At 39.2% G+C, this 18787-nt stretch overlaps 1 protein-coding gene across 7 annotated transcripts in view; it reads right to left on the bottom strand.

Moving 5' to 3' along the window:
• TRAF3 (TNF receptor associated factor 3) overlaps window positions 1-18787 on the bottom strand; it is a 70014-nt gene that overhangs the window by 21393 nt on the left and 29834 nt on the right. For all 7 annotated transcript variants that reach the window (XM_041396566.1, XM_041396609.1, XM_041396600.1 and 4 more), the window contains 5 exons: window positions 12764-13020; window positions 9526-9577; window positions 7167-7271; window positions 6111-6278; window positions 1782-1862 (listed from right to left, as the gene is read on the bottom strand). In XM_041396566.1, the coding sequence (XP_041252500.1) occupies window positions 1782-1862; window positions 6111-6278; window positions 7167-7271; window positions 9526-9577; window positions 12764-13005 (648 nt within the window). In that variant the 5' untranslated portion in view covers window positions 13006-13020. The remainder of the gene's footprint in view (window positions 1-1781; window positions 1863-6110; window positions 6279-7166; window positions 7272-9525; window positions 9578-12763; window positions 13021-18787) is intronic.

Genomic DNA, 18787 nt, shown 5'->3' with positions numbered 1-18787 from the left:
CTCAGCTGGCATCACTCTTTTGGGCTGCAGAATCTCATCTGAAATTCCCACACCTTAAGCCCCACATGACTCAGCTCATCCACCTCCCTGGAAAGAAGTGGTGAATCAACACTGCTCTCAATGTGTAGCTCTGGAACAAACAAGAGAGTCTTTAAAATCTCATACTGAGATGCCATCAGTCACTCATCTCTTATTCGCAACTATTGTGTTCTAAACACTACCTGTAGAAATTCACAGTATCATTTCAAAAGACATGTAGTGGAGAAAAAAAAATAAGGTAAGAAAGGGACATGTGGTCTAACAGGTTTTACAAGAACACCACATTTTTCAACTTCTGAAAAGCAGAAGTCTGCCAAAGAGTTATGAATTAAACATGAAAATTGCCTTTTATTCTACAGTAAGATATCCACTTGTAAACTACAGAATTTTCTCAAACTGTTAGGCAGGCATTTTCCCATTTTCTCCATTAGACTTCTTGTCCCTAATCATGCAATCAAGAAATACATACATTTTCACAGTATTAGAAAAAAAATTAAGCAACATACAGCAACAGATGATGCAGGGCAAAGGGCTGTTTAAAGTTCTGTTCCTAACCATGGTTTCAAACCCCATTCAGACTCTGTGTGTAACAACCCAGCCTTTAATGGTGCAGCCCTTACAAGCACTCAGACACACCTCTTCTGAAAGTAACTGCTGAAGACAGGGCTTAAGAATAAGCCAAACTGCTCCAGACCAGGATCTAATCTTGGCAGTAAGCACTGGTGGGGTTGGCCAGTATATGTATTTTTCTCTTTTCTTAGCAGCTCAATTTCTCTTAATAAATACAGTATCTATCATATATTTTGTGTTTCATTATCTTGGAGGAAAAGACTCCATTAAACTTTGGCAGGATTCTTATGTGCCTTCTGCACTCTGCCACAATTAATAATTTACAAGTGTAACTGAAAATTTGTATGAATCCAGCTCAGGAAGTAGTAGAGGAAAGAGAAAAACTCATCCTCAGATCAGAAACTTCACTTTCCTTAAAAGAGGCTTACTGAGTGATGAAGACTTCAGTAAGTTCTTCTCTATCTTTGGCAAGTAAGTTCTACTTTAAGGGGTAAATTAAGTACCTCAATTTTGACAGATGCTACTTGTATCTTTTCATGTACAAGAACACGTATCTCTTCAAAGCCAGGCTTAAATTTTTTTCATCTATGTATTACTGGAAGCTTCTACACATCAGGAGAAACTTTTATGCATTGCTGCATCTGCTGTTAGAGTGTTGTACTCAACCTTAATCTTACACCACTTCTCTAAGTATCAGTTACTATTTTCCCCCCAAAGTTTAATAGATTTAATAGTAATTTAAGTATTTCCATGGAATTACACATCTGTATGATTTTTGTAGTCTTTACTAACTTTTTTCAACGTGGACTGAATTTTAATTGTGTATTTTTATTTTAATATAAGCTAACTACCCCAAGACGCTGCTCTATGGTGCTGAAACAAGGGAAGGGCAGGAGGAGAGCTAGTAAAAACAAAAGCAAGAAGGACATGCGCTAATCTTGGACAAGCCAAGTGTAATAATGACTCAAAATTAAGAAATTGTTTATTTTTAAGTAGTTTTTCAATAAATCATTAAAAATATTTGAGTGTTATCACACTTAACTGTGTGGTAGAAAAAGCTTTTCCTTAGATCTCACATTTTAACAAGGAAATGGCTTCTGGCAAAATTCTTGCGAGATCTTACTAAAGGCATTATTTAATTTTTCAGCACAACACTGGGCATGACTTCTTACCTCGCTCCTCATGAGTGTTTTAACACTACATTTATGAGGACATGAAACCATGACACATGGGCAGTCTGTATCTTCATGTTTCTACAGAGGAAAAAAGCAAACAAACCACAAATCAGATCTTACTCTTTAATTAAGAGAGGACTTACCTGCAAAGAAAAGCATCCTACAATAATTTAAAATCCCACAAGATTTTTTCAATGTTATTCCTAGTTGCACGGTTACAGAACTGCAATTGCTCAAACGTAATTTTACACTTTTCATGGAGGTGTTGATATTCTGAAGCAAAACCAAGGGTTTCCTTGTGTTCTCCCATGCAAAGCAAATCTATTTGCTTACCATTTATTGGTTTTACTTCATACAATGAACCAGTAGTCAAAGTCAAGCTTTAATCCCCAACAATAACTCACAAAATTGGACATCTAGATGTCCTTTCTAGTGAGGGTATATGCTGCATGGAAAAGTTCATCAGAAATATACACTGCCACCTTTGAGATTCTCTTTCCTATGTATGGATATTCCCTTCCAATTATTTTCTAATTTTGATTCCCAAACATCTGACATTAAGACTCACTGTTATACATCATGATGCAGGGCAGGGATTTTAACCTGAACCCAGATGACAGGTACCTCAGCACAGCTGTCAAACCCTACCACCCCAGTGAGGGAAGAAAGTCAGGCCAAAGATAACTGAATTTACATTTCCTCTCCGTCTTCTCAACAAAATGAAAAATCCACTTCTCGTCAAGTGACATGTCCCATTCAACTTGAAACACACTGCTTCATTTCTGGTACTTAAGAAAAGCAAAAGAAACAAAGCTCTAGATTTATAAGCCTGTTAGAAAGGGAAGAACAAATAGCATGCCCTTTTTGCCCAGTGACCAGGTCTATTTTTTGAAACAAAACCAAGAGGTAAAGGAGATCTGATCTCCAAGACGTGAAAGGTCTTGGTCAGAATTCTGGCATAAATCTGCCACTGTCTGAAGCTGTGTATCTCCTCCTTTTAAAGCAGGCCATCAGATGCTGTCCTGAGCCATTTACCCTGCTATGCTCCCCATTCATACTCGCTCACTTGGGCTGTGGCACAGTCCCAGCAGCAGGAAGTAGGGAACCAGTCCCAGTGGCAGGAACCAGGGAACCTTCAGCTGCTGCTCAGCCAGAGAGCTGGGACAGCTCCTGAGCCATCTTCAGTCCGTCCCCACCAGGGTACCCAGCCAGGAGCAATGCCAAGTCCTCTCCTCAGATCAGCCTGTCAGGGTGACAGTGATGTTTTTCTGACAAGAGGAGCCCCAAAGCACCACTCCTGCTCAGAGTCAAGAGCTGGACCTGAACATATCTGGAATTGCGCTGAAGTGAGACATTTCACACAACCATGTGGCTTTACGAGCCTAATGCCCTACACATGTCCTTATTTATTTATCAGCTACAAACCCAGAAAAGTAATATTCTGTTCTAATGTTCATTCCCTAATTTTAACTCCCTAAACCTGTTTCCTAACCTACCCAAACCACCTGACAATGGCTGTGACACTGAGTCTTGGTTCATGGCAAGGAGGCAACATGCAACTTCCCAGCATTCTCTCCTGGTTTCCTCCTTGCTCCACATCCCAGTGTCCACCCACTGAGGCCATGGCAAGCCTTTGCAGAGACTTCAGGATATACCAGAGTAACCCCAGTCCAGTGGTAGAACTCTCTCCCTCCTGGTCTCAATTCACCCAGTTGAGTACATGAAGCCAAACGCCAAATGCAGCACAAACCACAGGTGATGGCACATGCAGGGCTCCCAGCACAGGTGAGGGCAGGGGAGGCTATCAACACAGCTCCCAGAATTAGGAACACATCTGGCTCCAGAGCAGTGACAGGGAGCAAGGGACAATGTCTGGGGTCATCCCTGATGCTGTCCCAGTCAGCTCAGCTGTACTTCAGAGCACTGGGGAGAGCCCACATTGTCCTGGCAGGGTCTGGTTTATGGCCAGGGTTTCAGGGAGGAACCCAGGCATGAAATAGTGCTGTCCTTCCAGATCCCTGTCACACTTCTGCTGTCTGAGTATCAGTGTTACAGGACAAGCACTTCCAAGTGGCTTTGTGGATTATACACAGAAAAATACAGTGATCCAGAAGCATTTCATACTACTGATTTCAATTTTAACAATACACCATCTTTATCTGTCAGGAGGTAGAAAATGGAAAAGGTAGGTTTGTGTCAAAAAGAAACCCTGAATTTTCAGATGTTTTGAACAAAGGATATTAAGAGCTGAATTCACTGAGTGAGCATGCAGCAAGACAAATGCAATCTAAAAAAGCATTGTACTAACATTGCTAACTTGTTGGAGTCTGCCTCCAACAACGGGGATTTCCTACCCCACCGGTCACGGGATTCTATGAAGACATGAACCACATGTTCTCCAGTAAAATTTTTTGTTTCCATTTGCATACCTTTTTTCTCAGTCTGCTCCCCCTACCTCCGTTTTCAGTTCAAGTCACTGAGGCCAGCTTCAGTCATTATTACATTAGAGAAAATTCTAGGATACAGAACCCAGAAATGAACTCAAGTTCATCTCTAAAAATCCAGTTTTGTCAACAGGGTGACAAAACTCAAATGAGAAGTCAAAAGAAACCTTACAGTACCTGAAGGAGTCTACAGAAAGCCAGAGAGGGACTTTTTTTACAGAAGCATGTAGAGATAGGACAAGGGAGAAAGGCTTTAAGCTGATAGAGGGCAGATTTAAATTAGATATTAGGAAGTTCTAAACTGTGAGGGTGGTGAGGCACTGGAACAGATTTTCCAGAGAAATAGTGAATGCTTAATCCCTGGAAGCATTCAAGGCCATGCTGGTTTTGAGCAACCTGGTTGAGTGGAAGCTCTCCCTGCCCACAACAGAAGGATTGGAACAAGAATGATCCTTAAGGTCCCTTCCAAGTCAAACCATTCTGTGATTCTAAGATTCAAACATACAGTGTCATTAAGCTTCTGATTCTTATTACTAAAGCAGAGTGAGATAACATTTTATCAGGCTACAACAAAGAAGCTCATCTGCATTTCTATAACAACTGAACTTTCAAAAATCTAGGAAAAAGCCCCAAAAATATCAGCCAATCCAGTTTGCAGAACATAGTCAAAACTCACAGATTCTGTCTGTTAAGACACCATACATTTTTTAATGTCACTTTTTGCCTCATGCCAATCCCCAGCCTAATCATTATTCTGGTAGAATAGCATGCATAATCCACCTAAATACACTTCACCTCTGTATCAGCATGTACAAGAATAAATACAGGGCAGACTTAAATTTTTCTGTGTATTTTCATGTCTCAACCACCTTATTCTAGGTAAGGCACAGTTATTGAACTACCAGCCCCTGCAAATGTGCACTCAAATAACAGAGCCAAATCTCAACCAGAACTTGGTAAGTTTCTACCTATGCCTTTTTGTAACAACATCTCCAAGCAAAGAACACTTCTCATCATTGTCAGACTTTCCCTAACCAACACAAAAGAGCACAAATGAGAATAATATTTCATCACTCTTACTGTAGTAAGAAGGTGTGAGATCCAAGACCATCAAACTACAGAAACTATGTAGACAGAGTTTTAAAAAATATGTTAAAATCATACCAAGGTAGATTCAGCATAATATCTTTCCATGTGAAATAACATAAACACAGTCAAGCCAAAATTCTATGTGTAATGTAAGCATGGCTTTCTCAACCTCTGCTCTGTAATTCCAACCCTCAATATGCAGCCTATCAGACAAGCCACTCTGATGCCAGGAACAGCAGTAACTCATCTTAGGCCTGTCATGTACCACTGCTGGTTATGCCAAGGTACAATTTGCTTTTACATTCTTCCTTTCCTCTCATAAGACAGAATTGGTTTTACACTCTTCCCTTCCTCCCAGAACAGACCACACAGTACCCAAGAAGGATTACACAGAAGATGCTATTTTTCCAGTCAATTGCAATGCTTATGCTTTTCTTGCACAATATTTGATTGTTATTATAGTAGTTGCATTTATTATCTAAATTGTAAAAAAAAATAAATCTAAAAAGCATAGCAAAATTAACTTCAGAATCAATACCACGCAGTGGATCTGAACTTTTTAAAATGCAGTATCTGAACATCAGAATAAAGAAAATATTTCCTATTCAATGCACTTTTTTTTTTTCAGGAAAAAGACACGTTTTGAAAGTCAGCCTATTTTCTTTTTTGAATTATTAATTCTGGCTGAGGGGCCAAAGCTCTTTTGCCAGCTACAGAGAAGGACAAGAAGAGTTGTTATTATTCTACATTAATGTAGGGAATCTTAAGGTATATGCATAAGAAAATACTGCACCTGCAACATAATCATTGGGACTTGGCTTTTACAGTATTTACAGGTTGTCTCCCGGTATTTACAGGTCTTCTCTACATGGTCTGGCAAATCTTTTCTCAGTATTTTTTCTTTGCAATCAGCACGAGGACATGGGAGTTCTTCAAACTGACAATCAGTCCTCAAATGCATCTGAAAGATTGAAAAAAAAAAAAAAGTCAATCCAATTAAGTTTTGTACATGTCTTCCATCCTTTGAAGACATTCAACATTAAATAACTTCAGAACCAAAGTAAGGAGAGTTATTTTGTGAACTGCATCACACAAGAGCAAACACTGACAAAACTACTCAGGAATACATTTCTGACTGTACAGTCCCTTTACCTGGACAGCTGATTTCACTGCACTACAGATGTACATGAGCTACTCCTACACTAATAAAAGCATTCTAACACAGAACAAAATTCTACACAGGTTATTTAAAGAAAGAGTAAGCACTCTTTTTAAAAGGACATTATTCCACATAAACACAGATGCTGCTTTAAGTTGTTTAGGTACCTGAGCTTCCTCACTCAAAGCATGAATCTACACATCTCACTGCAAGCTGCTGTGCTGTACCATACTACTGTTGAATTACTGAATTACTGCTATCTCATGCCTTCACCAAAACAGCTACAGCTTATTTTACACAACTCTGAAGAAGCCAAGTTTAATTTCATGCATAAACACCACATCACAGGATTAAGATAAATAAAACACATCAAAATAGAAAACAAATTTCTCACATTTGTCAAGTACACATCAAGATTCTTCACTATTCTATTTCTCCTTCCAGCTCTCATTTGGTTCATACATTTGTATTTCCAAGCTTTAGTGCCAGATAATCACATGATTTTTTATAATTCCTTACAGTTCATAAAAAAGCTGAGTTTTAAAACAGTTTAAATCTATCGTAACATTCCTAAATCACATTAACCACCAGTGACAGTAAGTTAAGAAATTGACTGCAATTTTCATTTGCAAGAATTTTTTCATCATTCTTTAATTCAAAAGAAAGCTTATGACTGATAGATTAACTTACCAGTAATTGACCCAAAGATAGCTGTTCCTTACAGCCCTTGTTTTCATTTCTGCAGTATATTTGAAGGGCAAGTAGTTCTCTCCTGCAACAATTATCTTTAAATACCTGAAAAATCAAAAATCACTTTATTTCAGAAACTGAAAATCACTCAAGGATATGCAAGTCCAAATAAAGTAGAAGCCATGCAATTCAGCTACAGCAATGTCATTCAATTCTAGCTTTATGTGCCAAAAATAAAATCCTGCAATTCTATTTTTCTAGAATGTGCACAATACTGAGGTGCCTCCACTGTGAAGCAGCTCAATGAAAGAGTATTTGGAAAGATACTCTACTACTGTTTCAGCTGTACTGTAAATACAATCAAGGGAAAGGTACAAGAAAGGACCAAATTTGCTTTTTTTGCTTGCCAATATTAGGTCTGCACAAGCTAGAACTCTCTCTCTGTTTGGGGAGCTGCTGTATTAGGCACAACACCATAGGACAAAACAGACTCAAAGCACAATAGTTGGGAGGGGAAGCGTTTCAGGGATGGTGGTCCCAAAATTACTATATTGGATGGCTGGAATACCTACCTGCACTTCAGTGGTAACACATAATTACAGATATTTTCTATGGTTTTAGATGGAACGAGGTTTTTTATTTCACAGATAAGCAGGGTTTAACTATCTCTCCATTTTAATGTTTATAAGCATTTTCAGTGTTTTTTGACAACAATAAAACTGGAAGAAGTTACAAATAGAGAGGCTGAGGTTTGAGTTTTACCCCATAAGAGACAACACGACTGAACTTTCAAGGAGCCAAATTGCAACGGGCAAGAACTAGAGAGAGACAAGAACTGAAAACCATTACTGCTGTTTTAAAATCCAAAACCAAAGAGATGAACTTCTAATTGTTTTTCAACTGCTTTAATAGCCATTAAAAAAGACCTCAAGAACCAAGCCAAACCTATGACTGCTGCTCTGATAAACAGACTCCTGTGATAATGTGCACACTGCAGCACTCCTGTAATTATGGAATGGTTCTGCATGCTAACACTTAACCAAGAATTATAATGCACCTGCCCACAGCAACTATGAACCTATCCCCAGCATCAGTGAAGAAGGGAACACTGCAATCACTCTCATCTGATCCCATCTGACACAGGTCACTGATTTCTATTTACTTTTCAGAAGCGTGTGGGAAGTTTAATGAATCAACAAGTCTCATTTAAATAATCAATTGGCTATGCTGCAGTATCTCTTCCAAAGTAATTCACAGGGTCAGTACGCAGAGTTTTGCTGACTGAAGATAGGGTAAGAAGACAACCTTTGAAGTTTGTCAAAGATTATCTAAAAGCATTTCTGTGATTTAGGACTTCAGCATTCTGTGGGAAGAGAGGTGTCCAGTTTCATGAAAAACACTGATTTGCACAGTTAGTCTAACAGGTATTTAGTATACATTGGCCTTCTTGTCCTGTTTTAAAGATACTTGAAGTTTTGTAACAAATTTACATATTTATGTACATTGAGAGCCAGAAAGTCAGAGTGAAAAGAACAACTAAATTAGGCATCATGATTATTGGTCATGATGCTCCTGCAGAGTCCATCCATGTCAAAACCAAATTACACTGAGCACTGTTCAGAGAACTGTTTTGGATTAAAACAAAGAGACATTAATGTACCCATAAACCTTTTCTTCAGAATGGTTACAAACACAAGCATTCATTTAGGCAAGAAAGACTACTAGCACAACTAATTTACTAAACACTTTAGTAATAATGTTAAACCACATAAACCATGTACTAAGCCAAGAAGTTGTTCTACCTTCAACTTTTCATAGGCAGCAAAAGTTTTGATGTGAAAAACAGTGAAGAGGGTATCACTGAAATAACTTATACATCTAAAAAAGAATCTGATCCATTACCATTACTGTAACTCCCCACTGTCCTAATTCCAGTGGGGTTCACTGAACACCACACCACTCAAAAGAGATGAGTGAAACAGCAGCCACTGGTCTAGAGCTGAATCAGTGCTCACCTAGACCTGTCAGGTGCCTGCATCTGCAGGAGATGGAATATTTCTTATCATCCTCTTGGCTGATGGGAGGACAAGCGCAATGTGTTGCTGCAGCTCCCAGCTATGAATACAAGATGTGACACCTGTCTGGACTTTCTGGGATGAAGCTGATGTGTTTTCTACTACCAGGTTAACAAGAAAAATGAGACACCTACCTCTATAAAATGCATGGCTTAGGTTTTATGACAAACCTACCTTTTTAGGCAGCTTATTAGGTTTAAGAAATAATTACCACGTAACAGTAACACAACTTGTGTATGCCACACAGTTCAATACTCTTGAATAAGAAATTATTTTAACAATACCTTATCTTTTACTATGCTTTCTTGACATGCTGTACATTTTGGACTAGAAGATCTGAAGAGAAAAGAAAAGAGAAAAACTATTTTAGCTCATTTGAATTTTTGTAGTACAAAAATTTCCGTTTATGAGGCACTTAGTTTTGATTATTCAATATATTCTAAAACCATTAAAAGTGGATATAGTTCACTATAAGGAGAAAATACAATATTATTTCAATAAACTTGAACATTTGAGTTTTCAGTGGAAAGTATCTGGCATTTTCAAAGCAAAACCACCACAATGTCTCCAGACAACTGCACAGTGGTTTTCAAGTTGGCAAAACTCATTCCCTTTTTTTCAGGCTGCACCTGATCCAAAATTGTTGTAATTTCTCAATCCGTGAAAACAGGCACATTGTCTCTTCAATTATTGTTTTTCAAACAATACCTATTGAAAATTTACTTTCTCTGAAGGTCAATTATGCATCCTTGTAGGGTAAAAAGTATTTATGTCCATGTCCTTCAAGTCTGGTTTTAGCAACTGTTACTCATGCTTGCTGCCTCATCTATCCGAACTACTGCCTTGTAGCTGTCTTAGTAAACTACCAAACTTGTGACCTCTCGGACAACAGGCAGAGTCAGGAGCAGGGCTGACTGTGAAGAGAAACTGGAGTGCAGAAAACCTGAGTTTCTACAGCTGTTTCTGGCTCCAGCCTGCCAAGTGTTGTAGTGTAAACCCCTCAGGATCACAGAATGGATTAGGCTGGAAGAGAGCAAAGCTCATCTGGTTCCACTGCCCTGCCATGGAGAGGAACACCTTCCACCAGAGCAGGCTGCTTCTTTCAAGGTGGAGTCACCATCCAGTGTTTAAGACTGGATGTGGCACTCAGTGCCATGGTTTAGTTGAGGTGCTAGGGCTGGGTTGGACTCTTGTGATCTTGAAGGTCTCTTCCAACCTAGTGATTTTGTTCCTTTTTAGCTCCTTTTCCCCACATGAAATGGGAACAGTTAAAATTATCTCCTTTGTAAAGCACCGAGACGAAAAGCATCAGGTAAAAGCTGTGTGAATTCTTCCATGAAGCACCTCACTGACAGGCTCTGTCTGCTAGCAGCAGTGCAAATCAATGTAAAAGGCTGAAAAAGTTCAATTATGTTATATATTCTGTATGGTTATTTCAAATCATCTCACTGGCTTCTGCTTTTCAAACCAACCATTTTGTGTCTCATCATATTTCTGAGCATCTTAAGTACCTTGAAGCTTCAATATCTGTAATGCTTTTCATAAGTCAGAAAAAAAAAAAAGGAATCTAAACTACATCAGGGCATATAGTGTTTAATACAATGTCATGCTTTCCTTGCTCTTACTGAATTCACTCAAGCATCCAACTTGCTTTTTCAAACTACTCTTGCATACTGAGCAGGCATCTTTACTGCTGTATCTCCACTAACTCCCAATTCTCTATCCTCAAACAACCCTGGAACAGAAGTTGCTAGCATACAATTACTGTGTTTGTGTATGCAGCAGCGTATCAACACTGAATGAAAAAATTTTGTGCCAAATACAGGACCAACATAACCCATTTTATCAACTTTATGGCATGCTTTTTATTTAAAAAAATAAATAAAGGAGGGGATGTAAATTTTATTTTAATAAAGGATTTGTTTACAACAAGCACTTAAATCAAGTGAAATAACTCAATGGCCTTAAGCACGTGTCCTTTTCAGTAACAGACTGGTTGGAAAGTCAGGAAGATAAAATTACACATATTCTAGCTACACTGTAATAAGCACATGTGCATGTCTCACAGCAGGGAAGGAAAACTGCCCAGACTCTAGCAATGCCAGAATTGTTACTGCTTAGATTGTCAAGGATCTGCTCTGCCAACCTGTTCACATCCAAGCATGGCACGTGTTTGGTTTTTTTGCAGTCACTGTTATTAACCTTGTAAGAGTCTCCTAAAAACACATACTGAATAAGAAATAACTGCATTTCTTAAATACCACACCTCACTTCACACTCTGTATCAAAAGAAAAGTTGGTGAGTTTTTTTGTTGTTGTTTTAAATTTGAAATGCTGTAGGCACAAAACCTGCAGGAGTGCATTAGTGAGCTATGGACCCTCGTGTTTGTCCAGTAGAGAGATTACTTTTTATCAGAAGATTGAGTATTGTAAGAACTTCCATACTCTTTTGCCATGCTGCATGTAGCCTTGACTTAGATATATTAGATATCAGACTACAGTATTTCCCAGTGATATATAAACCAGCATCTAGAGTCAGAGTGGCCACAAAAAGTAAACAGATCACCAAGGCCTCCGAAGTCAAATGTGCTCTCTGACAGTAGTACAGTATGCAACATTCATCAAGCCAGGTGTCTTCTGTATTTCTGCTTTTCCAGTAGTCACTTTGTTCACAAATGAACACATTTGGTGCTTATGTACCCCAGGAGACTGAGGTGTGCTGAATGGTCTACAAACATTACACAAAGTTTTGAAACCACATTACTGAATACAACCAGCAGTAACGCACCAAAGTTGAGAGGCAAAGAAATCTACTGATGCACAGGCACTTAAAACCTACATACTCCCTGAATGATTGCACTTTTATTCTTATCTAGACTGGGAAAGACTGCACCTCTCAGCATTCATTTCACATCTCTGTTATTCACTCACCTCTGTGCACTCTGGCCTAAACCTCTCAGTAATAGACACCAGCCTTTCTGACCCTCCTGCAATCCACAGGACATGCAAGTCCCATAACAAACAGCTGGAAGGGCTACAGCTGGAAACTAACAGCTGGAAACTGCTCCACAAGCAGGTACATTTATCCAAGGGTCCCACCACCCATTCTGGGGCTGGGTCCACAGCCAGGTTAGGTATCACCACCCCAAGGAATGTGTACAAGCTCACGTCCTCACACAATTTACTGTGTGTATTTGACACCAGATTACCCAAGTTGGAAGTCTTGTGAAACAGCTACTCCATTTGGCCTCCACAGGGAATGAAATTCTTACCTAACGCATTTCTACATGTGATTACACCACCTTAACAACTGTTCCAACAATACTGATGGAAAGCTCAGTTGTCTTACCCTGACCCAGAGTAGAGCAAAAATGTTTGCAACAGCACACAGATAACAAATACTCAAGCAAGAAACAGTGGAAGGCTCAACATATTCCTAAAGCTGCAATGGTGTTCACAATAATGTCAGTAGTTCATAATATTTAAAGGTATCAACATGCTCTACCAGAACAAACAACATACCTGAGCAAGGCATTCATGCAGGTTTCACAGAACCTGTGTCCACATTCAGTCTGTTTAGGATTGCATAAGATGAGGTGACATTTTTCACATTTGTACTTATCTTCCACGGCATTCACAAATTTCTCTTTGTAGCCACCTTGCTCTGGAACATAGATGGATGCTGATGGACTGCGGTCAGGATTGGCCCTCTGCTGTACCATTTCTACAGATAAAGGGGGTTCTGACTTCTTACTGGGGTCCATCCTCTAAGATAGTTTCTGTGAATCAAAAGTGAGAAAAACTGAGAAATGAGGACCTCTTTCACCATTTAAATAAAACAAACAGAGCATCTGAGAGGTTTCATAAAATCAGAAAGCATCAAGGACAGATCTGTGTTCACACATCACATGAACATACATTTTACATACATTACTGCCTGAGTACATTTAGCATAGCAAATCTGTAAAATAGTCTACATATTCAAAGGCTCTAGAAAGCAAAGAATTAAAACCTGCTCCTGAAAATGAAGTGTTAATTATGGTCATCACTGTAGGAACGCATATGGGATTTTTTCATATCTTTTTCTCTCTCCCTCTGAAAAGTACTGCTTAATGTTGAAGTCCAACCATTAGGGGCAGCAAGAGGTGTGGTGAGGAAGGTGTTCTGGTACAGTACTGCATGTGATCCTGCTCAAATACTACTGCAAAAGAACACAGCCACCAGTGTCCTACACAGGGTACCCAGAGCCTGCGCAGCTCCCCTGCCCACTTTTCCTGTTTGCGATAGTATAGTGTAAGACATTCTGCTTTAAGCTTGCTTTACAACACCACAAAAGAGTTTTTACACACTAGATACTCTCCAACGTTTTCATGGCACATCTTCACCTGAAGAGAGCAGCTGAGCAAAGTCTAACTGATAGCAGTCTAACATGGCCACTTGATTAATTTACCAGGGCTAAGCACAACTGGCAGGTAGCTGAGAAAATTATTAATCCAGCTGAAGAGTAAATTACAGTACCTATTATCTTGGACAATCCATCTTCGAGGTCAGCATGCAAAGCATCAGCAGAGCAACAGAGGAATAATATCCCTTAATATTTTAAGTTAAATATTATTAACTTAAAGTTATTTAAAATGTGTTTTCAATCATTTCCTAGCTAATCTTGAAGTTAAGCAAGCATAAGTGCTCTTAGAAAGGTTCAGCATATCCAGGAGAAAACACAGTTGGAGGAAGCAGAATGAAGAAATGAGGCTCAGTTCACTTCTCAAAGTATGTCCACAAACACCACAAAGGGAGTCAAATGCCTCACATTCTAAATACACAAATCCTCTTGTACACAGTTTTTGTGGTATCTTACCTTCCCTTGCTAAGCCCAAAACCACACATTTGTAATGAAACATATTTACTTGTAGGTAATTTCTGCATCTGGAATTTTGGTACAGAATTCTCCATGCAAACTAAATGGGTACAGAATTTTCTTTGATTTCTGAAGCCATTATTTACAGAAACAAAAGATAAAATCATTGTGACGCAATGCTGAGACCATTTCATGTTTTTACAACACCAGGTGAGCAAGGGTAGAGATTTTGAGTGAAGAATTCTCACTTCATTGCCCCATTCACCAGGGGAAAGCCTCTCTGATCTCTATCAAACTCAGAGAGAGCCCAAGGAACCCATCCTCATAACTCAGCACACAGACCCAGTGATTGGGTCTTATTCTAAACCAAACACAAACACAAAAAAAAAAAAAAAAAAAAAAAGGAAAAAAAAAAACCAACAGGTTTTGTGAACTGAAAAGCTACTATAAATTCTTATCCATAATTTGAACTAATGTTAGTCTATTCCTTGTCTGCTCTTCAAAGACTACAGAGACCTATGTCTTGACAGAACAATATGTGAAAGACCAAAAAGTCTGGGCTGAACTGAAAGTGACTCACACTTCTCATTAATGAGGAAATTCAGATTATTTCAGACCTTAGCTAGAGTTTCACCAGCAAGCATAAAAACCCAGCAGGTAAAAATGACACTGAAGAGGCAACTCAAGATGTAACCAGCACAAAAGAAATGAGATTGATGTTGAGAACATGATTCAGACACGGAGGTTCACAGAAGTGCCATGAATGAGAAAGGAAAGCAGCTTACAAAGGTAGGCTAGATTTAAAGACTGCCCAAGGCGTGAGAGCTGCTGCTGTACATCAGCAGCTGGACATGAAGTCATGAGCTCAGGACCTGACACTTTTCTGTGGTTATAAGAGAAAAGATTAGCAAGAGATGGAAAAAAGTTCAACTCCTTAAGTATCCAGACTGCTGAAACTTAGCTACCTAGGGACTTGCTTCCTCTGTGTGGTTGGAAAAGCTTCATTTGGCACTTACAGTTTAGGAATCTGTAAATGTTTCAATTCCTTGATTTACAGATACTAATACCTCTTTTCCTTCTGCAGCTGTGTATTTTTTTAAAATCATTTTCAAGACCTCCACTATTCTGGCAATTCTTGAAGTTAAAAGCCAACTTCAAGCATATTGATTTATAGGAACAACACAGGGAACATTACTTTCCTTAAAATGACAGAAGAAACAAGGCATGACCTGCTTCTAATCCGCAAAAGAAATACAGAAAAAGAGGTGCTAAAAGAGACGCTGACAGGAGAATTGTCAAGTCAAGAGAGCACAAAGTTCCCAAACTTGCAAGTCATAGTCCACAACTACTGAATGTCTGCTTCCCCATTAAGTTTCTTCTGAACAAAAAGAAGCTAAAGATGACTGGAGATGTGAAGTCTTCGATTTCTTCAAGGAAATTGAATAATTAGTCACAAAGACTTAACACAGACAGCACTGAATGCCAAATGAGCAGCAGGTGAGTTTCACAGAGATCCAAAACTGCTTCAGGCTGGACTGTCACCTGTCAAGAGAGATTTCACACCAGAATAAAGTGCACAGGGTACCACAGGACTCCACTTTTGGAACTGACATCTTGGATATCTTGTCACAGAAAAGAAGCAGAAAGCACACTGACAAATAAAACATACTATGGGACATGCTTAACAGATTTGTCTGCCTTGGGTTTTGTGTTTATTTTATGAAGTATGTCAGACCAGAAAAGCTAAACAAGCTCAGCAAGAGAGATTGGTGAGGAATTCTCTTCCACAATACTCTGAATGCCAGCATTTCCTTGTGCAGCAAAACTGGGGAAGCCATTCATGAAGTTCTGTCCTAAAATACAACAGAGCATTGAGCCTGCAAGACCACCACAACCTTATTACAATGAACACAAGCTGTATTTAACAACGGGATGGGGAGAAGTGGTGTCTGCCTGTCTGTATGCAAAGAGCTCTGCCTTCATGCATATTAATTACATGCTCCTACACCTGCATGTGGGATCAGTGAACACAAGCACAGAAAATACAAACATTTCAGCTGCCACCCTTTTGCAAACAGCACCCTGTTATGATTCCCATGTCACTACAGGGTGTCAGATGCAATGGCTTCTCTTCCTTTGCAGGAACCTTTAGTAGCAGGACTTGGATTATTCCCCCACAATCATGTTTCAAACTGCCAACAAGAAGCAATTTCAAGTCACACCTCAGTAAGGTACTCTGCACTTATGGCAGTGAAGTTAACACACTTCCAGAGAGCAGGGAGAGGAGTCTAGCTAGGGTATCCAAAATGGGTTAGTTCTGGTGGGGGTCTGTGATCCCTAAAGGCATGGCAAGGTGCCATCCAGCCAAAGATTCTGGTTCTTATTCAGCAAGCTAAATCTTAATGCCTAATTAATCACCAGCTAGTTCTTGCATTCCAGTTTCTTATCTATGGGAAAAGATCACCACAATGAAAGTATATGACTTTTAGATGTCTTTTAAAACTGTTAAACCTCGGACAAACACTTTTCAGGACAGATAAGCACATAAAAAAAGAGGCACAGTCACCAAGGTCGGTTCTGTCCACTGTTGCTTGTCTTTCAGCCACCTCTCCTGCAGCCAGCATATGCTAATATCCACACTTGAATGGACATGGTTGTGGCCACCAGATGGGTGACACCCTGACACTGCTTGCTCCAGTCTGGTCACTACTCTTGTTCAATACAAGTGGTACTCAAGCAAACGAGGCTGAACCTCAGCTGATACTTCAAACTGTAAATACTGCAGTGAAGGTCAGAATAATTTGCTGGTGCTTAACTAATACTAATATCAGTACAGAAACCTAGAAACTGGAAGCAAAAGTGAGTTTACCCACAAAGTTGTTCCGAGAATTAGGAAGCACAGGAATTCCCAAACAAAAGGCATTTTGCTTTTTCCTTATTCAAGCAATTGTGTTGTTCTCACTGCACAAATAGCAAACATGCAAAAAATCTGCACTTGTGTTCTGTATCAGCACATATCTTTATGATTTGTTCTTAGGAAATAAAGCCAGTTTGTGACATTGAAATACAATAAAGCTTCTATAAAAATTCAAAAGAAATTTGCATTCTAATGAAAACAGAAAAAAAGTAACTCTTATATAATTCTAAAACACTCCTAAAAATGTGACTGTACTAGGTACCACAGGATTTGGAACCTAGAAAGCTCTGCATGAAGACAGTTTCAGTAAATTGACAATATGAAGCAAATAAGCTTTTGCCACTGCTTTAAAATTCAAAAAGAGCAAAAAGCTATTAGAAAGAAATGTTTTCATTACAGTACCTTGGAAGAGAATAATGCATGACACTGTTTAATTTGGTTATTACTACAGGACAGCAAAGCTTTTTGATCAAATTACAATCTGCACCAAGAACAGGAGTTCCTCAAACAGAACAGCACTGCATGCACAATATCTAAATTAAGCTCTGAAAGAGAAACCTCAAGTGGGACAGGGAGTGTAAGATCAGAGCAGAAAAGTAACCTTTCCTCTTCAAAAGATTTTTATATCTAAAAGCACACGAACTTCAGCATCTCATCCTAACTAGATCATTTTTTTTGTGTATCCTGGGGTATAATTTTTCAGTCTAGCTTTATTGAGATAAGGGATTGTGGTTGTGCTATCTCTCCTCTCAGCCTCTCAAAACCACATCGGAACCAAGTGGACAGTGTTTCCATGAAAATGAACAGCTATGAGGGGAACAGAAAGAGAAACTTAATGTAGTGTCCCAGTGAGCAAGAGGCTACAAAAGTGCAGGTCTATCAGTCAGTCAGTGCAGACACACAAACCAGCCAGGAACACCTGCTCCCTCTTGGCCCACCAAGCTTCATGGCCTCAGTCTCCTCCTGTAAAGGCAGGGGTGGGCTAGAGATTTAGGGATTAGATTTAGATTTGGTGTTTGATTGCTTTTTTTGGGTTGGTTTTGTTCAGCTTTTTGGGGGTTTTTTGAGGAGGGGGGAGTAGGAGTAAGTAGAACACAGATTAGTAGGAAAACAGACTTCATCAGTTTCACTGCTCTTCACAGAATTTGCTTCCATACTCCACAGGATATCCTGAGAGACAGATAACCAGGTACCAGGAGAGGGATTTCCAGATCTTTAGTCTTTCCAGCTCACTTGCTTTCTATCATCAAGAATTATTACTTCAAGTTAGCACACAGAAACCTTTATCTTAAAATTAAATTATTAAAACAATCTGAACTTTTCCTCTTATATTTCAGCATTTTATAGCTTCTAATAAATTCCTAGAACATACTGAAAAGAACGTCCATCTTTCTTTCACCATTTTTAGACAAGTTGTCTGAGTTGGTTCTGTTTCCAAGAGCTATTAAAATATGCAACTATACCAATATATTGGCATACTCTGATGTCTTGTTAAAACAGTAATGCAAGCTGAAAGCATTATAGTGGTGACAACATATTATCAGTTTACTCAGGGCACACAGGTCAAAAATATTAAAGTAAGGCTGCCATGGAAATATTTACTCTGGAGCTCTCAAGCATGAAGGGGTCTAACTGCAGAGTATCATTCTCACAACATCCACCACACCTCAGCCTGGCCTTCTGGCAAAACCCCACTGCTGAGTCTGGGCAGGGGCACTGAACAACAGATAAATAAAATGCAAATGGCTTGAATCACTCCAAAGAAAGACTC

Source organism: Onychostruthus taczanowskii, unplaced genomic scaffold, assembly GCF_017590055.1.
Source record: "Onychostruthus taczanowskii isolate IOZ18803 unplaced genomic scaffold, ASM1759005v1 scaffold1, whole genome shotgun sequence".
Taxonomy (NCBI): domain Eukaryota; kingdom Metazoa; phylum Chordata; class Aves; order Passeriformes; family Passeridae; genus Onychostruthus; species Onychostruthus taczanowskii.
Note: the sequence above shows the minus strand (reverse complement) of the source record. Positions and strands in the feature narration are given on the sequence as shown.